Here is a 23,457-nt window from a genome sequence, read left to right as displayed (position 1 = left end):
TTATGCTTCCTACTTAGGAAAAATTGCCTCACTTACAAGTTGCAAAAGCCATGAACAAAGTCAGCTATATTTCAGTATTCTGAGCTTCATATGAGAGCCAGTGTGGTGTAGAGGTCTGAGCACTGAACTGTGATTCTGGAGACCAGGGTTCGAATTCCCACTTGGTCATGAAAATCCACTTGGTGACCTTGGGCAAGTCGTACACTCTCAACCTCAGAGGAATGCAAGGGCAAGAGCCCATCTGTACAAATTCTGCCAAGAAAACCCTGTAATAGGGGCACCTGAACTTCTCCAGAAATCAGAAATGAGTTGAAGGCACACAACAACAAAACAACAAACAGAATCCTGACCTGCATGCATAAGGAAGAAGATGGTCTTTTATTATTAATAATTTATAGCACAAACACTCTAATTTAAAATCAAAGTAATATATATTTAGAAGATAAAAAACAAAAGAGATCAAAGAAAAAGAGAGCAAAGGGGGAGAAGAGATAACTACTACATAATAAGATTCTGGCACCCCCCTCCCATCCTGATTATAATAGAAAAAAGGAAAATATTATTCTAACACTACAGATCCAGCTAAATAATGCTACTAAAATTATTGAACACAGTAACTACAGATTATTGCATTGTTATATTTTGTATTGCTCAAAAAATCCATAAATGATTTTCAATCTTTCAAAAGGTGTTTGATTAGCTTATCCTTTACCGTCCTTGCTAAGTTGGCCGTTTTTGCTGGCTCAATGACTTTAACAATACATTCCTCCATCGTCAGTACTTCAGTCAGTTTCCAAGTTTGAGCAAACAGTATAGCTGATGTTACCATGCACTAAAATATGTCTTTCTAAACCTCTGGAGGTTCCCCAGTGCAATTCTCTGGACAACTATGGGGAATATTGGGTTCACTATTCTCTGTGTTTTTCACTGTATGCAGTACTGGGGACATATCACCTACAGATTCAGAAGTCATACTGTACTCTTTTAATTGTCTTTTTTGACAAAAATCCACTGTGATTACAGGGCTAACTGAAATGGAGGTATGGAATTTGGATAGCAGAGGCTGAGGGCTGTAAAGGGTAGTGATAATTGCCACCCCTGCAGTGTCTGAGAGCAATATAGCGTATGAAGGAGACCCTCTGTGTACACACGAGGCTAGAACTGGGACTGATATTTATATCTGACTTCTAGCCTCAAAGAATATCTGGTGATATCTTGCAGTGTAAAAAAGACCTAATGGCCTTCTCACTGAATCAAGAATGGGATTCCAGAATGACTGAATGCTTTAACTTCAGATTAACAAAACAGTGATTGGATTTAGGAGACCCCCAAGGTAGATGGATAGGGACGTTGGCTGGAAGCACAGCATGGGATAGGTAGGAAAACTGGTCTTGGTCACCTTAGTGCAGTGAGACCTCCTGTGTCTCTTGGTGCAAGACTGTGTGCAAAAGGCCTGAGGGAGGAGGAAGTGATAGGCAAACCCATTTAACATTTATTTTAGTATTACCTAGATCCTTCATGTGTCTTTGCATCCACATTACATTCCCATTTCCAGTGTTTCAAAGGTCACTGTGACCTCTTAAAATATGCCAGGTTCTAGATATGAAAAACATGAAAATATAAAGAGTCCCATATACAGCATGGGGGTGTCAGGTGTGCTAACAGATTACAACCTTAAAGTAAAAGAAATCATTTGCTAGAAATTTGCTAGGAACACAGCTGAAATCATCTTTCTCTGTTCTGGTGTATCATGTTGCTACCTAGATGCCATACATCTACTTTCAGTCAAGATTTACCTCACCTTGTTTCTTAAAAACTGCTCCTTTACCTGTCTTTGTTACTGCTGGTATATTAATTAGTTAACACATTATTCCTCATATAAATATAGGTTATATTCTCTGCAGGGGATTTCATGAGACATACAGCATTTAGGGGATGGACTTTTAAGTACTGCTTTGGCCAAACAGTGCCATCTATAACTTCAGTTTGTTTCCTTCTTGTCGTGTGTTTTTGATTTGCTGGAATCTTTTTTCTTTCCTTTTTTTTTTCTTTTGTATGTTTCACTCCAGGGATCGGGCAAGGGGTCCCAGTGGTGGCTCTCATTGTGGAAGGAGGACCCAATGTAATTTCTATTGTCTTGGAATATCTACGTGACACTCCACCAGTTCCAGTTGTTGTATGTGATGGCAGCGGCCGAGCATCAGACATCCTTGCATTTGGTCATAAGTACTCAGAAGAAGGAGGGTGAGTCTATTGCCAGTACAGTTTGTTGAGATAAATCCTTCTTTGCAACCATTCTGTTATTTGCTCATTTCAGATATAACAGAGGCATAATTGTACTGCAGTAATTAAGTGGGTGTAACCATTACTGCCAACAGTTAATAGATTATGCGAATGAGTGAGACACCACAGGTGCTCTAATAAAGGGAGCTCATTCATGAGCAGGACTCCGCAGTCATTTCTAATTAAAGGCTTAATGCATTTCTTTGCTTGAGCTGAAATGAAGACCTGGGGGCTGTCCACATGGACAAAAAGAAATGGTTTCACCCTGTTTTGAGCCATACTTGTTTATATGACGCACATAGCCAAAACAGGAGGAAACCAGGATGAAATTATGCTACAGGGCTAAACACAGGAACAGAATAACCCCAGTTTGCTCCAGGCCAAACCAAAAGGTGCACACTATCACACTGGCATACTACCTATGTGAGTGAAATCATGCGATCAAGCAGCAGGACATGCAGCATCCAGTGGGCTAGCAGCTGGGTGAGACAAGGGGGATGTTTACAATTGCAAGTGGCACATTCATGCAATGGTGCACATGTATTACAGGAGGCAAAGAAAATGGAGCGGTGCAACTCGACACTTATTGTTCCATTTTGATGGTTCCATTCTTGCATTGGGAGAGGGGCAGTGTGAACTGTGGGTGTTCAGTCTGTTCTGGGAGTGGACCATGTGGACAGTGGGTAATCCTCTGGAATCAGGGAACTCTAGGGCAACTCAGGCGTTGTTTCCCAAGCTGAACCTTGATATGCTAACAATACATTATTCCTTGCCAGCTCACTATTTCATGACTGTTAAATGATCTTTTTAAATAAATAAATAAATAAATAAAGTTCTGTTGCATACTGCTCCTTTGACTTCCAAAACAAGAAGATATATATATAGTTTTGTAATTAAAAAAATACTTTCAATAAAGAAAACTTAGCAGTAGAACCACAAAAGTAGTATGTCCCAACACATGCTAACCTGGTATGATGAGAAGCATAATCCACTGAGTTTGGAAAGGTTGTACTGAAATGTCATTAAATAACTTTATCAATCACATAAACCAACTTGATCTGGCCACAATCACATTATTTAAAAAAGAACAGAAACATATCAGATTTGGAGCTTTTCTTAACACACCTCTCTTCAATAGCATGATGGGGGCCATCAATGGTCCCATGTGCTCTTATCTGCATTCCTCGTGAACCCATTTCTTCCCTGTGTTCTACCCAGCATGCCTTTCCTATTTTATTTTTATTTTAATTTGTAACACAATTTTGGAGTTATGGGAATGCAATTTTGTAATAAAAACAACAAAAGCTGCTTGGAAACAGCAAGAGAGAAAGAAGGTGACTGACACCCTGTGACTGCTCAATATCAGGACTGCCATAGACTGTCACTTGTCACACATGTGGACTAAATAGTGGCAACACATTTGGCCGCTTATTAACAGAATTTCCCATAAATGAAAAGATTTCCTGTAACAACACTTCAGAGGCACAGCAATAAAGGGTTGGGGGCAATGTGCAATAGGCACTGCCAAAGGCACTGCTCTCTTGGTACAGTTGTGGTTTAAAACCCACATGCGGAAAAAATCCAAAAACCTCTTGATATTGTAGAACTGCTACACAAGAATAAAAGAGCCAACCAGTGAAAATGTCTAGTCCAGTGTCCTGTTCCTAGATGCCTTTCAGAAGCCTACAAATACTTGAACTTACCTGCACTGTCTTCCTTGCGTTCTCAAGCAACTGATTTATGGAAGCATATCGTCTTTGGTATGAGAGCTGACGTAAAACTAACCTAACTAGTAGGAATGGTCCTGACCTCCATGAATTTACCTAATCCTCTTCTAAAGTTGTCCACATTTTAACTATGCACCATATGAAAAAGTATATCTTGTTCACTGATCTGGGTCCTCCAGTGTTTAACTGAGCGACTCCAGGCTCTGGTATTATGACAGAAGCTAAAGATTTGTGCTTGCAGACATTGGAGACTGTACTCCCTGAGATAAGATCATTCTGCTTAAATATCTTGTAATATATTTGTTGGCTCAAGCAGAGTTAAAGACATTCCCCTTCTGTTCCTTTTTATCAGTCTAAAATGCTTTCCTGTTTAGTCAGGCCCATCTTCATTGTCATTTGCTTCATTGAAAGTATATGAAAAGTCCAGAATATAACTCTATTCTTGTAATGTTTTTACTATTAAGAAAAACGAGATTATGAAGGCATAAAAGGAAGTGAACTTTTGAGTTATCTCTAGTGAAACCAGCCTTTTAAATGTAGATTCTCAAAAATATTATTTTAAAAGACAGCCTTTTTTATTTTATTTTTTGACTATTATTCTTTCATGAACACCATTGGCTGTGATAGTTCAAGCCACCATAATCACAGTAAAACTGCATATGAGTTGACTCATTCTTATAGATATTGAAGAGAGATTGTTCCTAGCATTTGCTTGCATTTCTAAAGATGCCTTCCTAAAACAAGAAATCAACACATTACATTTATCTGTAGAAAGTATAAGATATTTTTCAATTATTGTTTAAAATGCTGCAGACATTTACTGAAGTATATTTCAACTGAGATTTCCTATTTAGTCATTTCATATATACAGGCATTTCAGTTCAGGTAGAAATTTTTCTGCATCATGCTGTTTCATTGCTGAGTTTTAGTGAATGTATGAACCAGGGTAATGTCTCTTGACTTCATTTTCCATTCTTTATAGGAAAAGTCCACACTGGGATTTGGTTTTTAAAACCCTACCAAGACAGTCTATATTTTCTAATTTATATGCACTGGTTGTCTATTCAGAGTACACATTGTTCACAACACATATAGTGACTTCTCTGCCTAGAATCAATAATCACAAGCTGTTTGCTTCAGTACCTTAAATGCCTTCTTGGAACCAAATACAACTGCATAGAGTTAATACTTAAATAAATTGAGTGTATTTAAACAGGAACAGAGCATGTATTCTGAGGAAATATCTATAAAGAGATTATTATTGTGATAGTGGTTGAGACTAATGCTTCATCTACATCTTTACTCACGCACTTTAGGATGCAAGGCCAACTACAACTTTTAAAAATCACCTGAAAATGTTGTCATCACCACTGTGATGAAGGAGATGTTGGCACCTCCTCCCACTTCCATACACACAAACCAGCTGGACCCGCAGTTGCATCTTATAGGTCATGGAAATCCTCTGGCTTTGCAACACTGTATAGGAGGGTAAGAGACATGATAACCTGCTTGCATCTTCCTACCACATCCCAGAATGGGATATTTAAAATGACCACCTCACAATATGATAAAGCCAGTCCATGATGTAGCCAGTCTGTGGAAGCAGGCATTTACCTTCCAGAAGGCTGAAATGGCTCTCATACTTTGGTTACTGGCACTAAGAACAGTGAGCTACCATATTCTGGGGATTTTGGTCCCACCATTTTTTTTCTTTGAAATATATCCAGCATTAGAACACACATGAGCACTTTTCTGAAACTGAATGCAGCCCTTGAGCTAAAGGAAGACCACTGAGCTTGTGCGTGCTTTGGCATCTTTCTAGTCTTTTTTTTTTTTTTTTTTGCCAAGCCTTATATTTTATAGTCCTTATTTTTTAAACAATCCAGCCTTTATGGCGAACGCAAACAATTATGCCTGCCAGAAGTATGTAAGCTCTTTGGTATTGTTTTTGTTTTGTTTTTGTTTTTTACTTTATCCTTTATATCCTTTGTTACATGCCCCTAAGTTTTACCTTCGACTTATACATGAGACATATCAAGATCCATAATTTTGGCCCAAAAACCTGCTCTGTAGTTATACATAAGGCTGACTTATACATAAAGTTGACCTATACATGAGTATATACAGTAAGCAAAATAAAGAGAAAATGATTTAAAAAGCATAATTTGCAAGAATTTATTTTGTACTTAGATTTTTAATTACGGATGAGGGAGAGGACAGCTCACTCAGCATGCACAGTTTAGCTTAAGTTAATGTGTCCGCTCTTTCTGCTAATTCCATTTTAATATATCCTTTTGTTATAGTACCAAAGTGACAAAGAAAACCCACAGTTATGTAGTTTCCATTTCAGTGCAATCAATTCAGCTTTTGATGCTTTTAAAGAAAGGGTCCATGTGGCGTATTTAAAGGATTGGTTACAGAGGTGCAGATAAATAGCAGCAGCATAGAGAGGTGTATGGAAAAAGTATAAAAAGCACCATGGTTAAAACTGTCTTACCTACTATTTACCCCAAAGCCAGAAGTCATCTGGTGACAACCCACTAAATAATTTAGACTTGGCTATGGCCCAGATCCTGAAACTCATCTGTTCATTGCAGTGTAACAGGCTTCACAGCTGAAAGACTGCAATGCAATTTCGCACTGTGTGCATTATCCTCTCTGACACAGGGCATCAGTTCAAAAGAGATTTCCATGTCAGAAAGAAGGATGCCAAGGCCCTGTCATCTGTCTCTACTGGACCTGCCAGAGCAAAGAAAGAAGCCATTCTGCTGGGAGTTTTGTTCTCTAGTGTGTTTGGCATACAAGGAGATTGCCAAATGAGAGAATGAACTCATTCGGGCACCAGTCCTACAAATACTGCTTCTGCTGGAAAGTGACTTTATTGGAACAAACTTCTAAGTATGTCTCTGCCTGTTTCAGTGACAGCCAGGATCACCATCTGAGGGTTTCACGTATTATGTTCCATATGCTCCCTTTACTGGGTTCATTATATTGCTGTTTCCAAGAATGCTTTAAACACACATGCCTTTTTTTATAAATACAAAATGCTTGTATATCATATTCTTGTCTCTACATCTAATATGCTCTTACAATTAACTGGCTAATCTCTTAAACTAGGTGACAGCCCTCACATGAGGAGAAAAGAATTTTAAGATCTCAGAGCTTATAAGAGAATTTGTTGAAATCCTTAAGACTATCCTCAAGAGTCATAACAACACTTGGCACTCAATTATTAAGCCAATTTCACTTTTTTTCTGGAACCTAAAGAGGTTCATATCAGACCCTGAAACCAATGTGGCTTTAAATCCCCTCTGTTCACCCAAGTGCTATTTGTGATCTAGGTTTACTGCTTTTACTATTTACCTTTGGCTAGTAGCTTCCATTACCACTGTCTAAACGCACACATACAGAAAGATGAAAACACTCATGGGCCTCAAGCCAACATTCCCTAAGTGTAGTATGAATACATGCGTGCGGACATATACAGTGCCCATGCACAATAACAACATTGTGTAAGACATGGGTGCCATTGTGCACAGCATACAGTGCACAAGCACAATGCAAAAGTATAAAAAGTACAATTGAAGTGCAAAGTATAGGATGCACTGCCAAAATATACATTGTGTAACTTGCCTAGACAAGATGAACAGATGAATATTCTACCTGTGCAACTCCACTTCCAATGCTATCAGAAAAATTTGTTGTGCAGTAGTGAATTTTTGGCTCTGTACATGTATCACAAATTACATTTGCATATGTCTCTTAAATGAATTGTGGCTGTTGCGGGAAAACCTTTGGGACAGGATTACCCATGAGAAATCTTGGAAGAGTGGGAAGCTACATATGGGGTTGGGGAAATGATGAGAATGTGGGTATCATTACTAGATGAATGGGTGTATATCACATAGCCAACGTCTTGTACAACATCAACAATACAGGAACTGTTTCGTTATTACAAGGAATGATGAGGCCATGTGCATATCCCCCTTCTTATGATCTTTGTTGGAAGAAAGGAGCGCAGACTTAAAGTGTCCCAGGTTCTCCTGGCTGGTGGTATAAGCCAAAGTATGTATTTGTTATATATGATTTGTTTTTTTAAAGAACGCAAGATATCTCCCCCCCCCCAATTCCAAGTTACAATTATTTCTGCTTTACTGAATCACCAAGAAATTGCACTGGAAAATACCAGGTTTTGCCAGTGGCCTAGAATCTTCACTGTATAAAGTGAGTGTATTTCATAAAGGTTAAAAGTTAAATGTGAGGTCACATAGTGAATTATGTAAAAATAAATAAATAAATAAATAAATAAATAAATAAATAAATAAATAAATAAAGGAAAGCAGCCATCTCTCCTTCTAATGTGCACAGTTTTATTCACACAGATCTTCAGTTAATCCACAGGGAAATGTATAGCAAAAAATAAAAATAAAAAATTACCTGGAATAACCTTAAAATCAGTATAGAGAAACTCCAAAATGAATATTGCTTTGAAGAATCCCATTTAACTCTCTGAGGGAACATGATCCATTACAGAAATGTCACCTATCTTTAAAATATACCTTAATTTCCTTCATGAATATCTCATACAAACGCAAAGAGAGAGAGAGTCTGGATGTTATCAACTACAGCTGCTACAAGGCCAGTGGGCATGCATGATAGACATGTTAGACAAAAAAATAAAAAGCCAAAGACCACCAGATTAGAGATATCTCTGTTACTTAATTCCATGATATACAGCCTTTTTGTTTTAGATTTGTCACTTCACCAAGCAATAGACGTTGGGGGGGGGGGGGGTTTATGGGTCACTTCTCTTTTGAAGTAGACACATGAGAGACCTAGGGGTATGTTATATACAGTTTCTGTATAAACAAAGGCTCAGAAGATAGCAAGGAAGCACATAGGTAGAGTTTCTTAATGGCAAAACAGCTTGTGTCACAGTTTAACTGTGGCACCATTATAGACCCAGGATATCAATTCCACAAACCCCAATGCAGCCCAAATTCAAAACTGTCTGTCCTTTTTTTTTTTTGTACATTGGGATCTTACAGTTAGTCAAGGGGCATGGTTTTTAAAGTGGCTTTTGAGGCAAAAGACTTATTCAAGTGGCCTACTTCCCAACAGCAAGAAACACCAAATATACAGAAACATCCATTTGCATAACAGAAGAACAAGCCTGTCACATCACACTATGTCCTAAAATGCAGTGGTGCTTAAAGAACACTTCATATTTTAGAAACAAAGTTTTCATTACTTTGTCTTGTCTGCATTCTACCCTTCAGGACATTCTATATAATTTTCTCTTTTAATTTTTAAGTTGTCTATGTTATAGAATCTTATCTTTTAAATTTCCTTCAGGAGTGAAGGTTTCGCATATTATGTGGTGTGCACAGCCCAGTGTAATAATTTTTAGCACTCCATTTAATTGATTAAAAGTAAAAGTGGTGACAGTAGGAATTAAGAAATAGACCTGTGTTCCACAATTTTTTCTCACAATAAATACATTTTTTTTGTTTTTCATACCGCTACAAAAAAAAATCCAAAACTGATCACAGAGTAACCTGTTTTTGGTAGTGGAGAAGAAAGGATTCCTGCACCAAGTTTCATCACATGGATCCAATTGCAGACAGTAAACTGTGGCAGAATGTGGATGTGAGTTCAGATGTCAATCCCAGTTGGGATAACAGGGTTTTCACTAGCATTCTGTTGGCAAATTATGGTGGCATAAACTGGATTTAGACCACTGCAACTCACTTTTTTGGTCATTGCAGAGCTGGGATTTTCTGCCAACTGTGTAACAACAAAAATGCCCTGCAAACCCTACCTTAACATAGCTCGAAAAATATACACATGCATGTGCACATGCGCACACACACACACCTCTGAATGTGGGCATTTCCTTGTTGGAAGAGAATGGGGGAAGAAGCTATATTCCTGTAGATGGACACAGGCATTCATGGGGAACCCCCAGGTGCATTGTATTACTTTCAGTCAGATGCATCTTCAGTATAATAAACATCTGCAATGCAGACTTTACATTATTGTAGAACAGTTAGTCTTGACATGGTATGCACTAAACCTGGGTGATATTACAATTCTTGCTAGACAGGACTGTCGGGCAATGATGCCACTCTGATTAGATAAACCTATTATTATCATTATCATTATCATTATTTATAGCCCACATCTCCCTGGAGGATCAGGATGGGTTACAATCAAGAATAAAACATAGTAAAATAATAACACAATCCCTAACCCACAATTAAAAAGCAACAGCATAAAAAACAGTTATTAAAATCGCAATAAAATTACAATAAAATTTAATCCCCATTACAATGAGGCGATTTAAGGGAGAGTCAAGGAGGCACAGTTGTGGGACACTGGAGAAGGCCCATATATTAGTCTGGGAATGCCCGCCGGAAGAGATCTGTCTTGATGGCTTTCTTAAAGGCCTCAAGAGATGTTATATGATGGATTCCCTCTGGTAAGTCATTCTAAAGTTTAGGAGTGGCCAATGAGAAGGTCCTCTGGGTAACCACAGCAAGTCTGGTCTTAGTCTGTAGCAAATTTGTCCCAGAGGACCTGAGTGCATGGGGTGGATCGTATGGAAGGAGACATTTCTTTAAGTAAGCTGGACCTAAGCCATGTAGAGCTTTAAAGGTGATTACCAACACCTTATACTCTGTAGAATTGGTAATACCCCCCCCACACACACACACACACACACCATTTACAGTGAGAGCAATGGAAGAAATTATTTTCCTCTTAGTAATACCATCAGACAGGTCATGGTAGCTTAAATGTTATAGCCACTAGTAATCACTTATTGCCTGGGATCAGGTCGTGCAGAAGCACTTTCATGTTAATGGAATCAAACAAGAATCAAGACAAGGAATAATGGTTGCAGAAAGTCATGAAAAATGCACAATAAATGGAAAGTGTATGCATGAGAGTGGTAACTGTGAATTCTTTTTTCACCCCAATGGATCAGCAATGTTGACTCTGGCATTGAAAATAATACCACATAAATGTTTTCTCCTACCTCTTTAAAATGTATACATTTATGAAATGAAAATCTGGGTCATGAAAGTGCAAAAGGGAAAGGTCACTGCATTGTTTCCAATATATGATCCTGTGTAGTAGACACATCAAGAATTGGGAGACCTTCTATTTGCACATAAGCAATGGGGAGCTACCACTTTACTGTTGAAATAAAGTCTTCTCATTTTATTCCTCATTTATATACTCTTCCTCATTTTTAAACTTGTTATGAACCCAAACAAAGTCCTGTATGCTAATCAGTACTCTTCCAGTTTTATTTTGTTTTATGATTGTCAGCTACTGCTAATAAGTGACTTGGTATTAGGTACTGTGCTATGTGCTGTTGTTTTTTGTGTGTGTAGCAAAGTAAGAGGCAGGAAGGTTGATAGATATGGCTCAACCAATTGCCTACATTTTAGGATTCTCCTTGAGAACATAGCTAGGGTAATAGTAGTAGTAGTAGTAGTAGTAGTAATGTTATTTATATGTCCCGCCTCTTCCAAGTATCAAAGTGGGATTACAGCATTAAAATAATACAATACAATTGACAATCAATAAAATACTAATACTGGATTAGGCATCCCTATTAGTTACTTAAAATCTTCAAACCTCAATTCATGTACTATCATACTTAGAGAGGGGGGTCTTAGTCATCATCTCTATACCAAATCCGATGGAAAGGCCTGCCAGAAGAGATACATCTTTAGTGCCTTTTTAAATGTATCTAAGGTGGTGATAAGATGGATCTCCCCCGGCAGACTATTCCATAATTTAGGGGCTGCAGCAGTGAATGCTCTGTGGGAAGTTGTGGTTAATCAAGTGTTACAATATTCCAACAAATTCTTTCACGATGTTCTGAGTGTGCGGGGCGGATTATGTAGGGAGAGGCGTTCCCACAGGTAACTCAGGCCCAAGTCATATAGGGCTTTAAAGGTAATAACCAACACCTTGTATAGCTAGCCCTTCAAAATTTACCAACATGGCACTGATTTAAACCAAAGGCTTTTAAAATGTTCTGCCCTTAGGATCCATAGCAACTGTCTGCTGATGAACAGTTGCCTTCTGCACTTGGGCACAGGCCAAGCCTGTTGCATATAGCTATCCCCATATGAAAATGGATAGTATGTCCTCAAATGACCCCAGCAACACTCCCCCATGGCTGTGTACTGCAAAGGATGATTAATACTGGCAGACAAGCTTTCTTTCAGGAAACCTGTATGCCATTTCTTATCTTTTCATTGAAGGGTCCCCTCTAAGTGTATGAGGCACTCCAGTGATCTTGCGAATGGAGTTTGAAATGGCTACATGAACTCAGTCAGCTTACAGATCACTGTGGATATTTTGAAAGCAGAGAAAGCAAAACTCTTGTTCTTTTTTATTTGTATCTGAGAACAGTTAATGTAGTATAGGGGAATATGTGGCCTACCAGATGTTGAATTACATCTCCAGTTAGCCCTCACCATTGGTTAATTCTGACTAGGACTTACAGGAGTTGTAGTGATTATTATCTCCCATATCCTTTTTTACAAAAAGAGAAATGAACATATTTTATTGCAGTATTGGTCCTGAACAAGGAAATGCCTTACTCTTTCTTCACATGCTGTTCTTGGTGAAAATATAGGTCCTTGTCTCTTCCCTATGGCTTGGAAAGCCATGAAGGAGAGTTAGATTGTCAAAACGGCTGGTGGTTTAGTGATGGATCTCATCATCATCACATCACTTTGCATTATTTTTGCCTAATCAAACATAATGCAAAAACGTATGTTTGAAGAGGTTTGAGCTACACTGTGTTTGTGGTGGTTTGCAAGATCTTTTTAGGAAACTTAGGGGGGAAAAATACACAGCAGAGAAGTTAATACCAGACACAGGCTTTGGCAGGGTCAGAATCCTTTCTTAACAGTTCCTGTGGATTATAGTCTATATTTGATTACCCTGGCTTCCTTTATAAAATGTGATTCATTTAAGCAGATGACAAACCTATGATATTTTAGATGAGAAAATAACTATCCCAGTATAAAAGCTTTCACACTTCAAAGGATACATTTTTTCTGAATGGCTAAATCCAGCATAATGCATTCTAGTTAGCAATGCAGTGCTGATGCATATTAATGAATAGTGTCAGCGGCTGGTCATTCCACAGTCTGGAAATCAGGAACCAAAAATTCATTAAATATTTTGTTCTGATGCCAAGCGTCTGTGAAGCAATGTCATCCATTCAAAAGTGAGTTAAAAGTTATTACAGTACAATATGTACTGAATCTCCTGAGTAAACATAATGAAGTAGAAGAAAGACATGGATTTCCAAATTTCCTTTCAAATTTATTGAGTATCTTCACTGGACAATTAACTTAAATGTAATTTTTACGACTCCTGGAAAAATGATACTCTGCTATAACTCCTACAAAAACTATGCTTTTGTGAACATTGGATCATTTGGAATCAGAAAGGGATGGTTTTTAAATGATATCATCAAGAAATATCTGGAATCAATAGACTAGGATGATACATAAAATAATAGGTAATGTCCTGTGGGAAATGTTGTATATACTAGGCAGTCACAGTAACACAGTGCTTTGGGGGGACATGTATTTGGCAATCCTATTTAGTAACAGTTTTAAATAAATCTATAGCTTTAGGTATATTGTACCAGATATCTATGAAAAATCATGCTTAAATCCTTGTGTGAGGCACTTTTTAAGATGACAGTCCAAGAAGAGCAAATACTGTGAAGGCCACATCAGCACCAGAATTGAAGAGAAATTAGTAAATAGCCTTGTGCAGAGCAATAATGCCACCTTGTAGTGTAGTGGCTATAAAATAATAATAATAATAATAATAATAATAATAATAATAATAATAATAAGATTTTGGTGAATAGAAGTGTATGAAAGTATCATTAAGGAATACTGTGTGGGTTCTATTCTAGTATGTTATTTTATTTCCTTATTCCATCCCATCACATGAAAATGTTTTCAAAGTAAATTTACAATATTTTTAATGCAACAATAAAAATATCTATAGATACAAAATACAAAATGCAACCATTTTAAAAAAGGACAAAAGCAGCTGTTAGTTAAAATAGAAGTCTCAGGCGCTGTACAGATGGGCCCTATGGAGCGCCATTGTTACGTGCGAGAGGCGGTGCTTCCAGACGCGACTCGCCCCTCTCAAGTGACGAGGGCGTCAAAATGGTGGCGCCCTGTACATATGGGCACCGCCATTTTGATGTGACGGACGCCTAGCGTCAGCACGTCCCAGCACCTTTCTGACATTGCAAGTGCGCCATTAGTGCCTTGCGGCGTCACAACTGCACCGCAGAAAGAACCCGCTTTTTGCAGGTTCTTTTTGTTCCACGATGGAGCCGCGCAGTTTGTCCGCTGTGGCTCCCTCGCAGAGCAAACCAGGGTAGCGGGAGACCGCCCTTTTTGGGCGGTCTGTATCCCGCCTTACAAACACACACACACACACCTACCTCTTAATACCAACTACAATGTGGTGATTGTCACTAGAAGCCATTTTCCAGGTGCTTCTGCCTTCAGGGATCAGTCAAGCAACAACCAGTGAAAAGACCTTTTTGGTTGTTGTGCCCTTCCTTGGGAATGGCACTTGTTCTCCACTTGATCTCATGTGTTTTTGGTGTCACATGAAGACCTTTATTTTAAAAAAAAATGATGCTTTTCAAAATTGTGGTTGAAATCGGCTTCATTTTGCTGCTGCGATGTTCTAGCACTTGAAAGCATGTGTGTGTTAACTGTTCTGTTCTTTTAAATATTTGGCATTTAGTTTGCTACACACCAGATTAGGTGGTCTATAAGAATCATGTGCATGATGAATTTTTGCCACTGCAAGAAGAATTTTAAAGTCTCTAAAAATGTGACAATGTTGGGGAAAATGCACTGTATGAAAATAATTTCTGCATTGATTTAATAAAGATTTTGGATAGGGATGGGATAACTAATTATTTAATAAAGGAATTAGCAAGCTTTCCAATTAAAATTAAATAAGTGTAGGCTACAAAGGCTGCACAATAAATCAACTCCTCTATATATCCTAATTATCTGCTGTCAGAAGTTGATGCTCAGCACATGGAAGCACAGCAAATAGTACATTTGATCCTGCATTGTGAATTGCAGACAAAATCCCTATTAGTCAGTAAGCTTGCATGCAATAATGCTGTAGATTAAAACTGGTTCTCTGAGAAAATAGCATTCCTTTTTTCAAGCACAGCATTTTGGACTTGAAGAAATTCTTGCCTTTTGTTTCTCTGAATAGACCAACTTGTCATTCTTTGAAATTGGCTTTGAGGTCAAAGAACGTGGACCGTAGTTGATAAACTCACAGGGACTTAATTTATATATTTGAAACCAACCTCCCATAATCCCCCCAACAATATGGCCACTGACCACACTGGCTGCAGGATCCTGTGAATTGTCCGAAGCAAACAAAAAACTTCCAGGCTCCACTCTCTAGGATTATTGAAGGAGATTCCCATTAGTAATGAATTGATTGGGGTTCTAGTGACTTCTTTTGCTATTGTATCTTCCCTTAATTTGCAGGATCAGACTAAATCATGCAAAGAAATAAACATTACTGTATTATGCAAGATAAAAGAACTATATTTATTCTATCTGTATTGATTACTGATCTTAGTACAGGTTGAGCCTCCATTATTCTGAAATACTCCAAAAACCAAAACTTTTTTTCTTGGGTGACTGAGATAGTGACACATTTGTTTTCTGATGGTTCAGTATACACAAACTTTGTTTCATGCACAAGATTATTTAAAATATTGTATAACATTACTTTCAGGTTGTGTGTATAAAGCATATATGAAACTTAAATGAATTTTGTGTTTAGACTTGGACCCCAGCACCAAGACATCTCAATACATATCTATATGTAAATACAGGTATTTGATTCCAAAATCTGTAAGAAAACCCCAAAATATGAAATACTTTTGATCCCACACATTGTGGATAAGGGATATTCAATATGTATATCAATTTTTCATATGATAAAATACTGGAGTTTTCTCATGTTTGCATGCTTTTAAAAAAACACTGTATGGAATGATGGTTATTCATTGATTTTGCGGTTCTAGACTCTTTAAACTTTTTCTTTTTTTGAATTTCAGACTTATCAATGAATCTCTAAGGGACCAATTGCTTGTTACAATCCAGAAGACATTCACTTACACCCGAACCCAGGCACAGCATCTCTTTATAATCCTCATGGAATGCATGAAGAAAAAGGAACTGGTATGCAAGTATATTCACTAGACATGAAATTAAGGAGCCTGTGATTTGGTCCATAAGTAATGTGTGGCTCACATATGCTCTCCTCTTTCTCATTTCCAAGCATTACTCCTTGTGTCCATTTCACACAATCCATGCCTAAAGCTAAATTAGATTGACTCAAAATAATAATTGGAAATCTAGGTCAGAAGTGAGCTTGCAAACATGCTTTATGAAATCCTGGTTAGGCTTGGCCTAAATTAGTATCACTGCCAATATAGAGCAAGTCATAGAAAGGATAGGAAATTCATCCACAAAAGAAGGAAAGGAAGGAATTGTATGTTTATGCTTGACTAAATCAAAAGTGAAATTTCCCAAGGAGATTAATAATATCCATATAGCCAAAGCCACTCTGAAAATCTCTGCCTCTCAGCTCATTTTCCAGAGTGATGATATTTTATATATGTCTCAACATAATTTTTTTAATTGAAATGAATCAGCTTCTTTCTCAATACATTTATAATGGAATGTATAATGAAATGTTCATTGAAATAAAATCATTATCTGTTCTCATTATCAAAACACAGGTCTCTTTCAGACTACACAGTTACAGCAGTTTGATACCACTTTAACTGCCATGGTTCTGTCCTACAGAGTTGAGATTTGTAGTTTGGTGCTTCACTAGAACTCTCTGGAAGAAAATTCTTAATACCTCATGAAACTACAAATCCCAGAATTCCATTGGATGTAGCCAAGGGGGATCAAAGTGTTAAAATGGTATAGTATGAAAGAGATCACATGCAGAGCTCAAACATTGGTTACATGCAATCTGGAGATGTCAGCCAATGAATAACTTCAGAAGTAATTTGTTAGACACACTTTTTCTAGCTCATGGATACAGCCTTTTACCCTTGTATTGACCTTAGCCCCTTTTTGTGGTTGTCAATAACCCCATGTTTACTGAACATACCCTCCAATATTTAGAGGGGGAAATTGCCCATACTGGGGTGAAATTGCCCATAAAAATCCCAGAGCACTATGTGTTGTGCCGTAAATGATAGCCCAGTTCTCTCAGTCCTTAACCTCTTTATTTTTCCAAAATAAAGAAACAAAACCAGAAAACAAAAACTGGAAGTGGCTGCAGAAACTTCCTGCCTCTTTCCAAGAATATGAGGCTGTCTTGCCAAGTCCTTCAGGGCACTGTTCAAACATCACAGAATGCTGGAGGTTTGGATAAGATTGTAGAACTGTTCAGTAGATGCTGCCGATGTGGAAGTAAAGCGGTAATTTGGCAGTTGAAAAGAACTTCTCCCTTGAAAAATAATTTTTCTCAAGAGTAGGGCAGAAAAAACTTTCCACAGATAAAAAAAACTTAGCAGGGGATGTAATGGTTTGAGCATTGGATGACATTTTTGGAGAACAGGGTTCACATCTCCACTCAGCTATAGAAACCTATTAGGTGACCTTGGAGAAGTCACACTTTAGAACAAAACAGACTGCCCCAAAAGGTGGCTTTCTGGGCATGCTTCACAGCAACCGCCGGTTGCTCCGCGAGGGAGCTGCAGCTTCCGTACCACGTGGCTCCCTCGCGGAGCAAAAAGAAGCCCGAAAATGGTGTCCGCTACGTCAAGATGGCAACGCCCATGTGGAACAGGTGCTGCCATTTTGTACATATCCAGTACGTACTAGGGTTAGGGGCATCAGGAAGTGACGCTCCTTCCTAACCCTAGTACGTACTGGATACGTATTTTACACCCGTCCGGAACAGGCCTTTGATAAGCCTGAAGTGGTTCAGGAAAAGCTTTAGTTGATCAAAAAGATATTGCAGAGGGACCTGACAGGGAAAGTGGTTTTTTCTGAACAAAAGGAGTAACCTAGCAGAATACATGGAAATGGTACTTGTGACAATAAAAGAGACCTTCTAATGGCAAACATTGTGTCATAATTTAACCAGAGCCCAACTCAGGTTACAGGTTTAATTTGCTTGACTTTCTTGCTGCTACTAAAATTTATTTAACAGGGTTTTTTGTTAAATAAGTAAAGCAGGATTTGTTTCATAATAACATGTATACTGTAATATTGTGTATAACATAGAAAAGCCAAACAAAAATTTTGTTGTTGTTGTTGTCGACTGCCCTCAAGTTGACCCCAACTCATGGATGAGACATCTCTTGGATGAAACATCTTCAAGACCCCCTGTCCTCCACTACTCTGCTTAGGTCCTGCAAATTTAGTCCCATGACCTCCCTGATTGAGTCCATCCATCTGATATATGGTCTTCTTCTCTTTCTACTGTCCCATTCCTTGCATTATTGTCTTTTTTAATGAGTCGTGCTTTCTTGTTATGTGACCAAAGTACAACAGCCTCAATTTGATCATCATCTTCTAGGTTTCTAAGAAGATTTCAGGCTTGGTCTGTTCAAGGACCCATTTGTTTGTGGCTGTCCACAGCATCCTCAGTACTCTTCTCCAGCATCACATCTCATATTTGTTGATTTTCTTCTTATCTGCATTTTTCACTGTCCATCTCTCACATCTGTAAATGGTGATGGGAATACAATGGCTTGGACGATTCTGACTTTACAGCTCAGTTGTATATCTTTATTCTTAGGATCTTGTCTAGTTCTTTCACAGCTTTCCATTCCCCGTCTTCTTCTTATTTCTTGACTGTAGTCACCATTCTGACCAATGTGTGATCCAAGATTTCTTTAACTATTTTGATTTCCTCATTATCTAGGCTGAATTTATGAATTTCTTCTGTAGTCATTACTTTTATTTTATTTATATTCAGCATTAAGCCTGCCTTTGCACTTTCATCTTTGACCTCATTTAGTAATTGTTCCAAGTCTGTGATGTCTTTCACTAGTAATATGGTGTTGTCCTCAAATCTGAGATTGTTGATATTCCTTCCTCCTATCTTTCCTCCTCTTCTTCTGAGTCCAGACCTGCTTTTCTTATGATATTTTCTGCATAGAGGTTGAAGAGAACAGGATGATAGAATGCATCCTTGCCTGCACCCTTTTCTAATAGGAGAAATTCTGTTTCTCTGCATTCTGTTTTAACAGTAATGTCTTGTCCTGTATAGAGATTTCTCATCAGGACTATCAGATGTGTTGGCATTCCATGTCCCTAAGATCCATCCATAACTCTTTATGATCTATACAGACAAATGGTTTGCTATACTCTATAAAGCACATGTTGATTTTTTTCCTGGAATTCCTTTGTACTCTCCATTAGCTATTGTATGTTTGCAATGTGGTCCCTTCCTTCCCTGAACCCCACTTGCACCTCTGGAATTTCTCTTTCTATTTAAGATTGGAATCTGTGCTGCAGAATTTTAAGCAGAATTTTGCTTGCATGGGAGATTAGTGCTATGGTCCTATAACTGCTGAATTGTTTTGTGTCTCCTTTTTTTGTGGATTGGGATGTATATTGATCATTTCCAGCCTGCCACCATTTTGTTTTCCATATTTGTTGACATATATTTATATTCATTAGCATTAGAGTTGCTTCAGTCTGTTTGCATTGTAGCAGACAGATGTACAAAGATAACAAAGAGGTACAAGATAATTTATAACCATTGTTGCTTTTAAAAGGAGTCAACACTTTAAAAATAGTTTTTTACAAGGAGACATGTTAATTCAACCAATTTGTTCTCATAGTGATAAAACACAGTCAAAAAGGTAGAAGCAAGCATTTCTCCTACTACAAATAGATGATGTGTTGCAAAAGTTGAAAGATGAAAGATATTGGAAGTGATTAACAAAGCAAAGGTCTAAACCAGGGGTAGGCAACCTGTGGCCCGCAGGCCGGATGCGACCCGGCGAGGCCTTGGGACCGGCCCCAGCCCAGTCTTGCCTCCGATTGCCACCGGGGCCTTTGGCCTCTCGCGCGCAGGGGCAAGGGGGGCAATTGTCTATAGACGCCTCAGAAACATGCATTTATATTAACATTTTTTAAAAAAATCAGCAACTTTTTTTGCATGTCCTCCACTTTTTTAAAAAAAGTGTTCACCATTTGAAAATGTTGTCCTACATTTGTCCCAGTTTATTTATTTATTTAAATTTTTAAAAAATTATTTAATTATTTATTTTTTGCCTTCGGCCCCCCAGTTGTCTGAGGGACAGCAACCCGGCCCCCGGCTCAAAAAGGTTGCCTACCCCTGGTCTAAACTAACTGCATTTTAAAAATAATTCAACATGGTTAGGTTTTTAAACCATTGCAGAAGTTCTTTTAAGGGATGACAATGAGAAGGAGAAAGCTCCCATAATTATGTTGGGAAGCTGAATTATACAAAAGGTTTCCAGTTATGTAACTTACTCAAGAGTTATGATAAAAGCTGAATTGGTAACAAAGGCAGCAGGATAAAATCTGAGTCACCAAAGCCACCTTTAGTTAGTAAGCCCCAGTAACCTTCTGCAATACTGGAGTCAATCCAAGATGAGTAGATGCTTAATTTCTTTTATCCACTCCTTGAAAAAGATCTGCTGATCTTCCATTACAAAATTAATTGGTCATGGTTCATAAAATAATACTTAAATGCTGATACTGTATTTCCAGAAAAGGTGGAGGGAGAGACTAAATGGCTTGGGCCCAGGGTACTTGGAGGACCGCCTCTCCCCATATAATCCGCCCCGCGCTCTCAGATCGGCCGGGAAGCAATTGTTGAGGGTTCCTAAGTCGAAGTACACCTTGACTGCACAGAGGGCGTTTTCCAACTCGGCCCTGCAGCTTTGGAACTCTCTTCCCGGCGAGCTCCACTCGGTTACCTCCCTTGACGTGTTCAGGAAGAAGCTGAAGACCTATCTCTTCCAACAGGCTTTCCCCTAGGCATTGTGTCTCTGTTCTCTCCCCGTTACACTAGCACTTTTGAGCTAGTTATTCTTGTGGTTTTAATGTCTGTAATTTTTATCTTGTTTTTAAATATTGATGTACTGTTTGAGATTTTATAATGTAGATACTGTTGTAAATTGTACATTGTTTAGTACTCCTGTTGTAACCCGCTTTGATCTCTTCGGAAAAGCGGGCTATAAATAAACAGTATTATTATTACCATTTGTAACACCCATCAGCTTCCAGGGATCCCTTCATATTTGGGCAACATGACCACTGAGTGACTAAAAAAAAACATAATGAGTTTCAGTAAATGGCATCAATAAACCAATGCTGTTAAGGAAATGTTATGTCAGATTGAAAACCCTGAACTTCAAATCCTTACAAGTCACTTGCTTGACATTTAGGCAAGCATGCCTAAGCACTGTCAAAATGGACGTGGCCATATCTTAGATTGTGGATATGTGTTGTTTCTACTGTAGTGCCATTGGCCTCAGTGGGTTTAGGAATGCTATTGTGCTAAATTAAAGATGAGAATTTAGGACAAAAATTTAGATGTCAGATTGATGCCAATTACTGCTTCACATAAGATGACTGTTGAATCCCAGGAGCATATTCCATAGTAAAGAAGCAAGGGAAACCATTAAATTAGTTGTAACTAAAAGGATACAAGAAAATCCCATCTCTGTTTGCATGTATGATAGAAGCAGCTTTTCTCCTTTGCCAGCTAGTTTTTTTATTTACTCTCTTTGATGAGAATAAAGAGAACTGGGAGTTGTGCATTAGAATATTTTGATGGTAGAGATTTGTGTTGTCTTCTTACAAAAACCCATTCCAAAGTGAAAATGCGATGACAGGTTCCAGCTGTTCCTCCAGCGGCATGTTGTGGCAGTCAAGAACATATGAGAAAAGTGGCCAAGGATTTTTGTTTGATTTGTATCAATTTCTCTCATTTGACCCCAAGGTGTCCAAAACTCAAGGACAAACTAGACACGATGTTTAATGTGTCAGTTGGAAGCCTCTGGTAAATGTGGGGGAGCAGATTATTGTAATTTACAACTGGCACTAGACAGGCTGAATTTCATTGGGACCACAGCATACAAGCAGGAAGGTTTCACCCTTCCTGTTCCAGCCACAGTCCAAATGAAAAATCACTACCCCAGTGGGAAGGACAAGCGAACGGCATAATAACTGAGGATACTGGGGACTAATAACAAGAGGGAGGGGCAAGCACTATAATAATCAGGATGGTCTACACTTTAATAGCAGAGTACATGCCTTGCATGCAGTAGGATCAAACTTTAGTCCCTGGTATCCCTGGATCACAGAATCTCGTGTTGGTAAGTGTGGGGGGGGGGGAGGCCTTCTGGAAATTCCTTGCCAGCAAAGAATAGATTGTACTGTTCTTTCTATGTCAGTAGCCTGAGTCAGAACATAATCAGGGTCACTGATGTACTGTTTATTTATTATAATATAATAATATATTGTTTGTTTGTTTGTTTAATATCCCAACTTCATGATAGCTAATATTAGTAGACAGACATTCATATCTGGCTATAAATTCACATCACATCACCAGAAATGTAAGGAACTCAAACAGTGGAAACTAAAAAGAACAAAGAGAGAGAGAAATCCATCCTCTATTTATTTATTTTTTGAAAAAGATAAGACCTTTCTTAATAGTCTTTCAAAACAGACAAGGATTCAGAAGAAGAACAGATGGATCCCCTGTTAGAAATTTATCTCAAGCCTATAGAAATGGCACTTTGGGGTTCCCCACATATCACAAACCTATGTCAGAAGTTGTTGTCTGCCTCCTTCTCTGCCTACATTTGCTACTGAAATAAAAGACTGTAAGCAGCCTGTAGATTCAAGTTATTCCTCTCTTCACCCCCCACTCTCTGTCCTACCTCCACCTTTTCCTTCTGTCATCCGCTATGACTATCTGCAACTCTTATCTTGTTCAGATGTTTCCACTGGATCAATACCCCAGATTTTATCATACCCTAAGTAACTTTTTTGAGGATGGTAAATAACCTTGATTTCCATGGAGGAAAGATTCTTGTCCAGTGAAATGTCACATAAATTCAATGATAGTCCCTTGCTATAAAAAGAAGGAGAGCGAGAGAGAGGAAGAGACTGCATTATTTTTGTGTTTGCTTCTTCTTTCGGCATGCTTGACATCCTGAAACCTCCCAAATATCTAAACGTTTATTTAGATGTCAACATTAAAAGAAACCAGGATTCGCAAAAAGACTGGATTTTGTCAATTCAAGACAAGTCCTCCAAGAAATTCAATGCTTCCTTTTTCTGAATAGGAAAATAAGAGGATTATGGTACTT

General features: G+C 38.2%; 1 protein-coding gene across 1 annotated transcript in view; it reads left to right on the top strand.

Annotated features, from left to right (window-relative positions):
- Positions 1 to 23,457, top strand: part of TRPM3 (transient receptor potential cation channel subfamily M member 3) — a 455,537-nt gene that overhangs the window by 336,689 nt on the left and 95,391 nt on the right. The window contains exons 7-8 of the mRNA XM_089479682.1: positions 2,070 to 2,244; positions 16,183 to 16,306. Coding sequence (XP_089335808.1) covers positions 2,070 to 2,244; positions 16,183 to 16,306 — 299 coding nt within the window. The remainder of the gene's footprint in view (positions 1 to 2,069; positions 2,245 to 16,182; positions 16,307 to 23,457) is intronic.

The sequence above is a fragment of the Sceloporus occidentalis genome, unplaced genomic scaffold, assembly GCF_023333645.1.
Source record: "Sceloporus occidentalis isolate IW3139 unplaced genomic scaffold, rSceOcc1.0.p SCAF_1, whole genome shotgun sequence".
Taxonomy (NCBI): Eukaryota; Metazoa; Chordata; class Lepidosauria; order Squamata; family Phrynosomatidae; genus Sceloporus; species Sceloporus occidentalis.
This window is presented reverse-complemented; position numbering and strand designations above follow the sequence as displayed.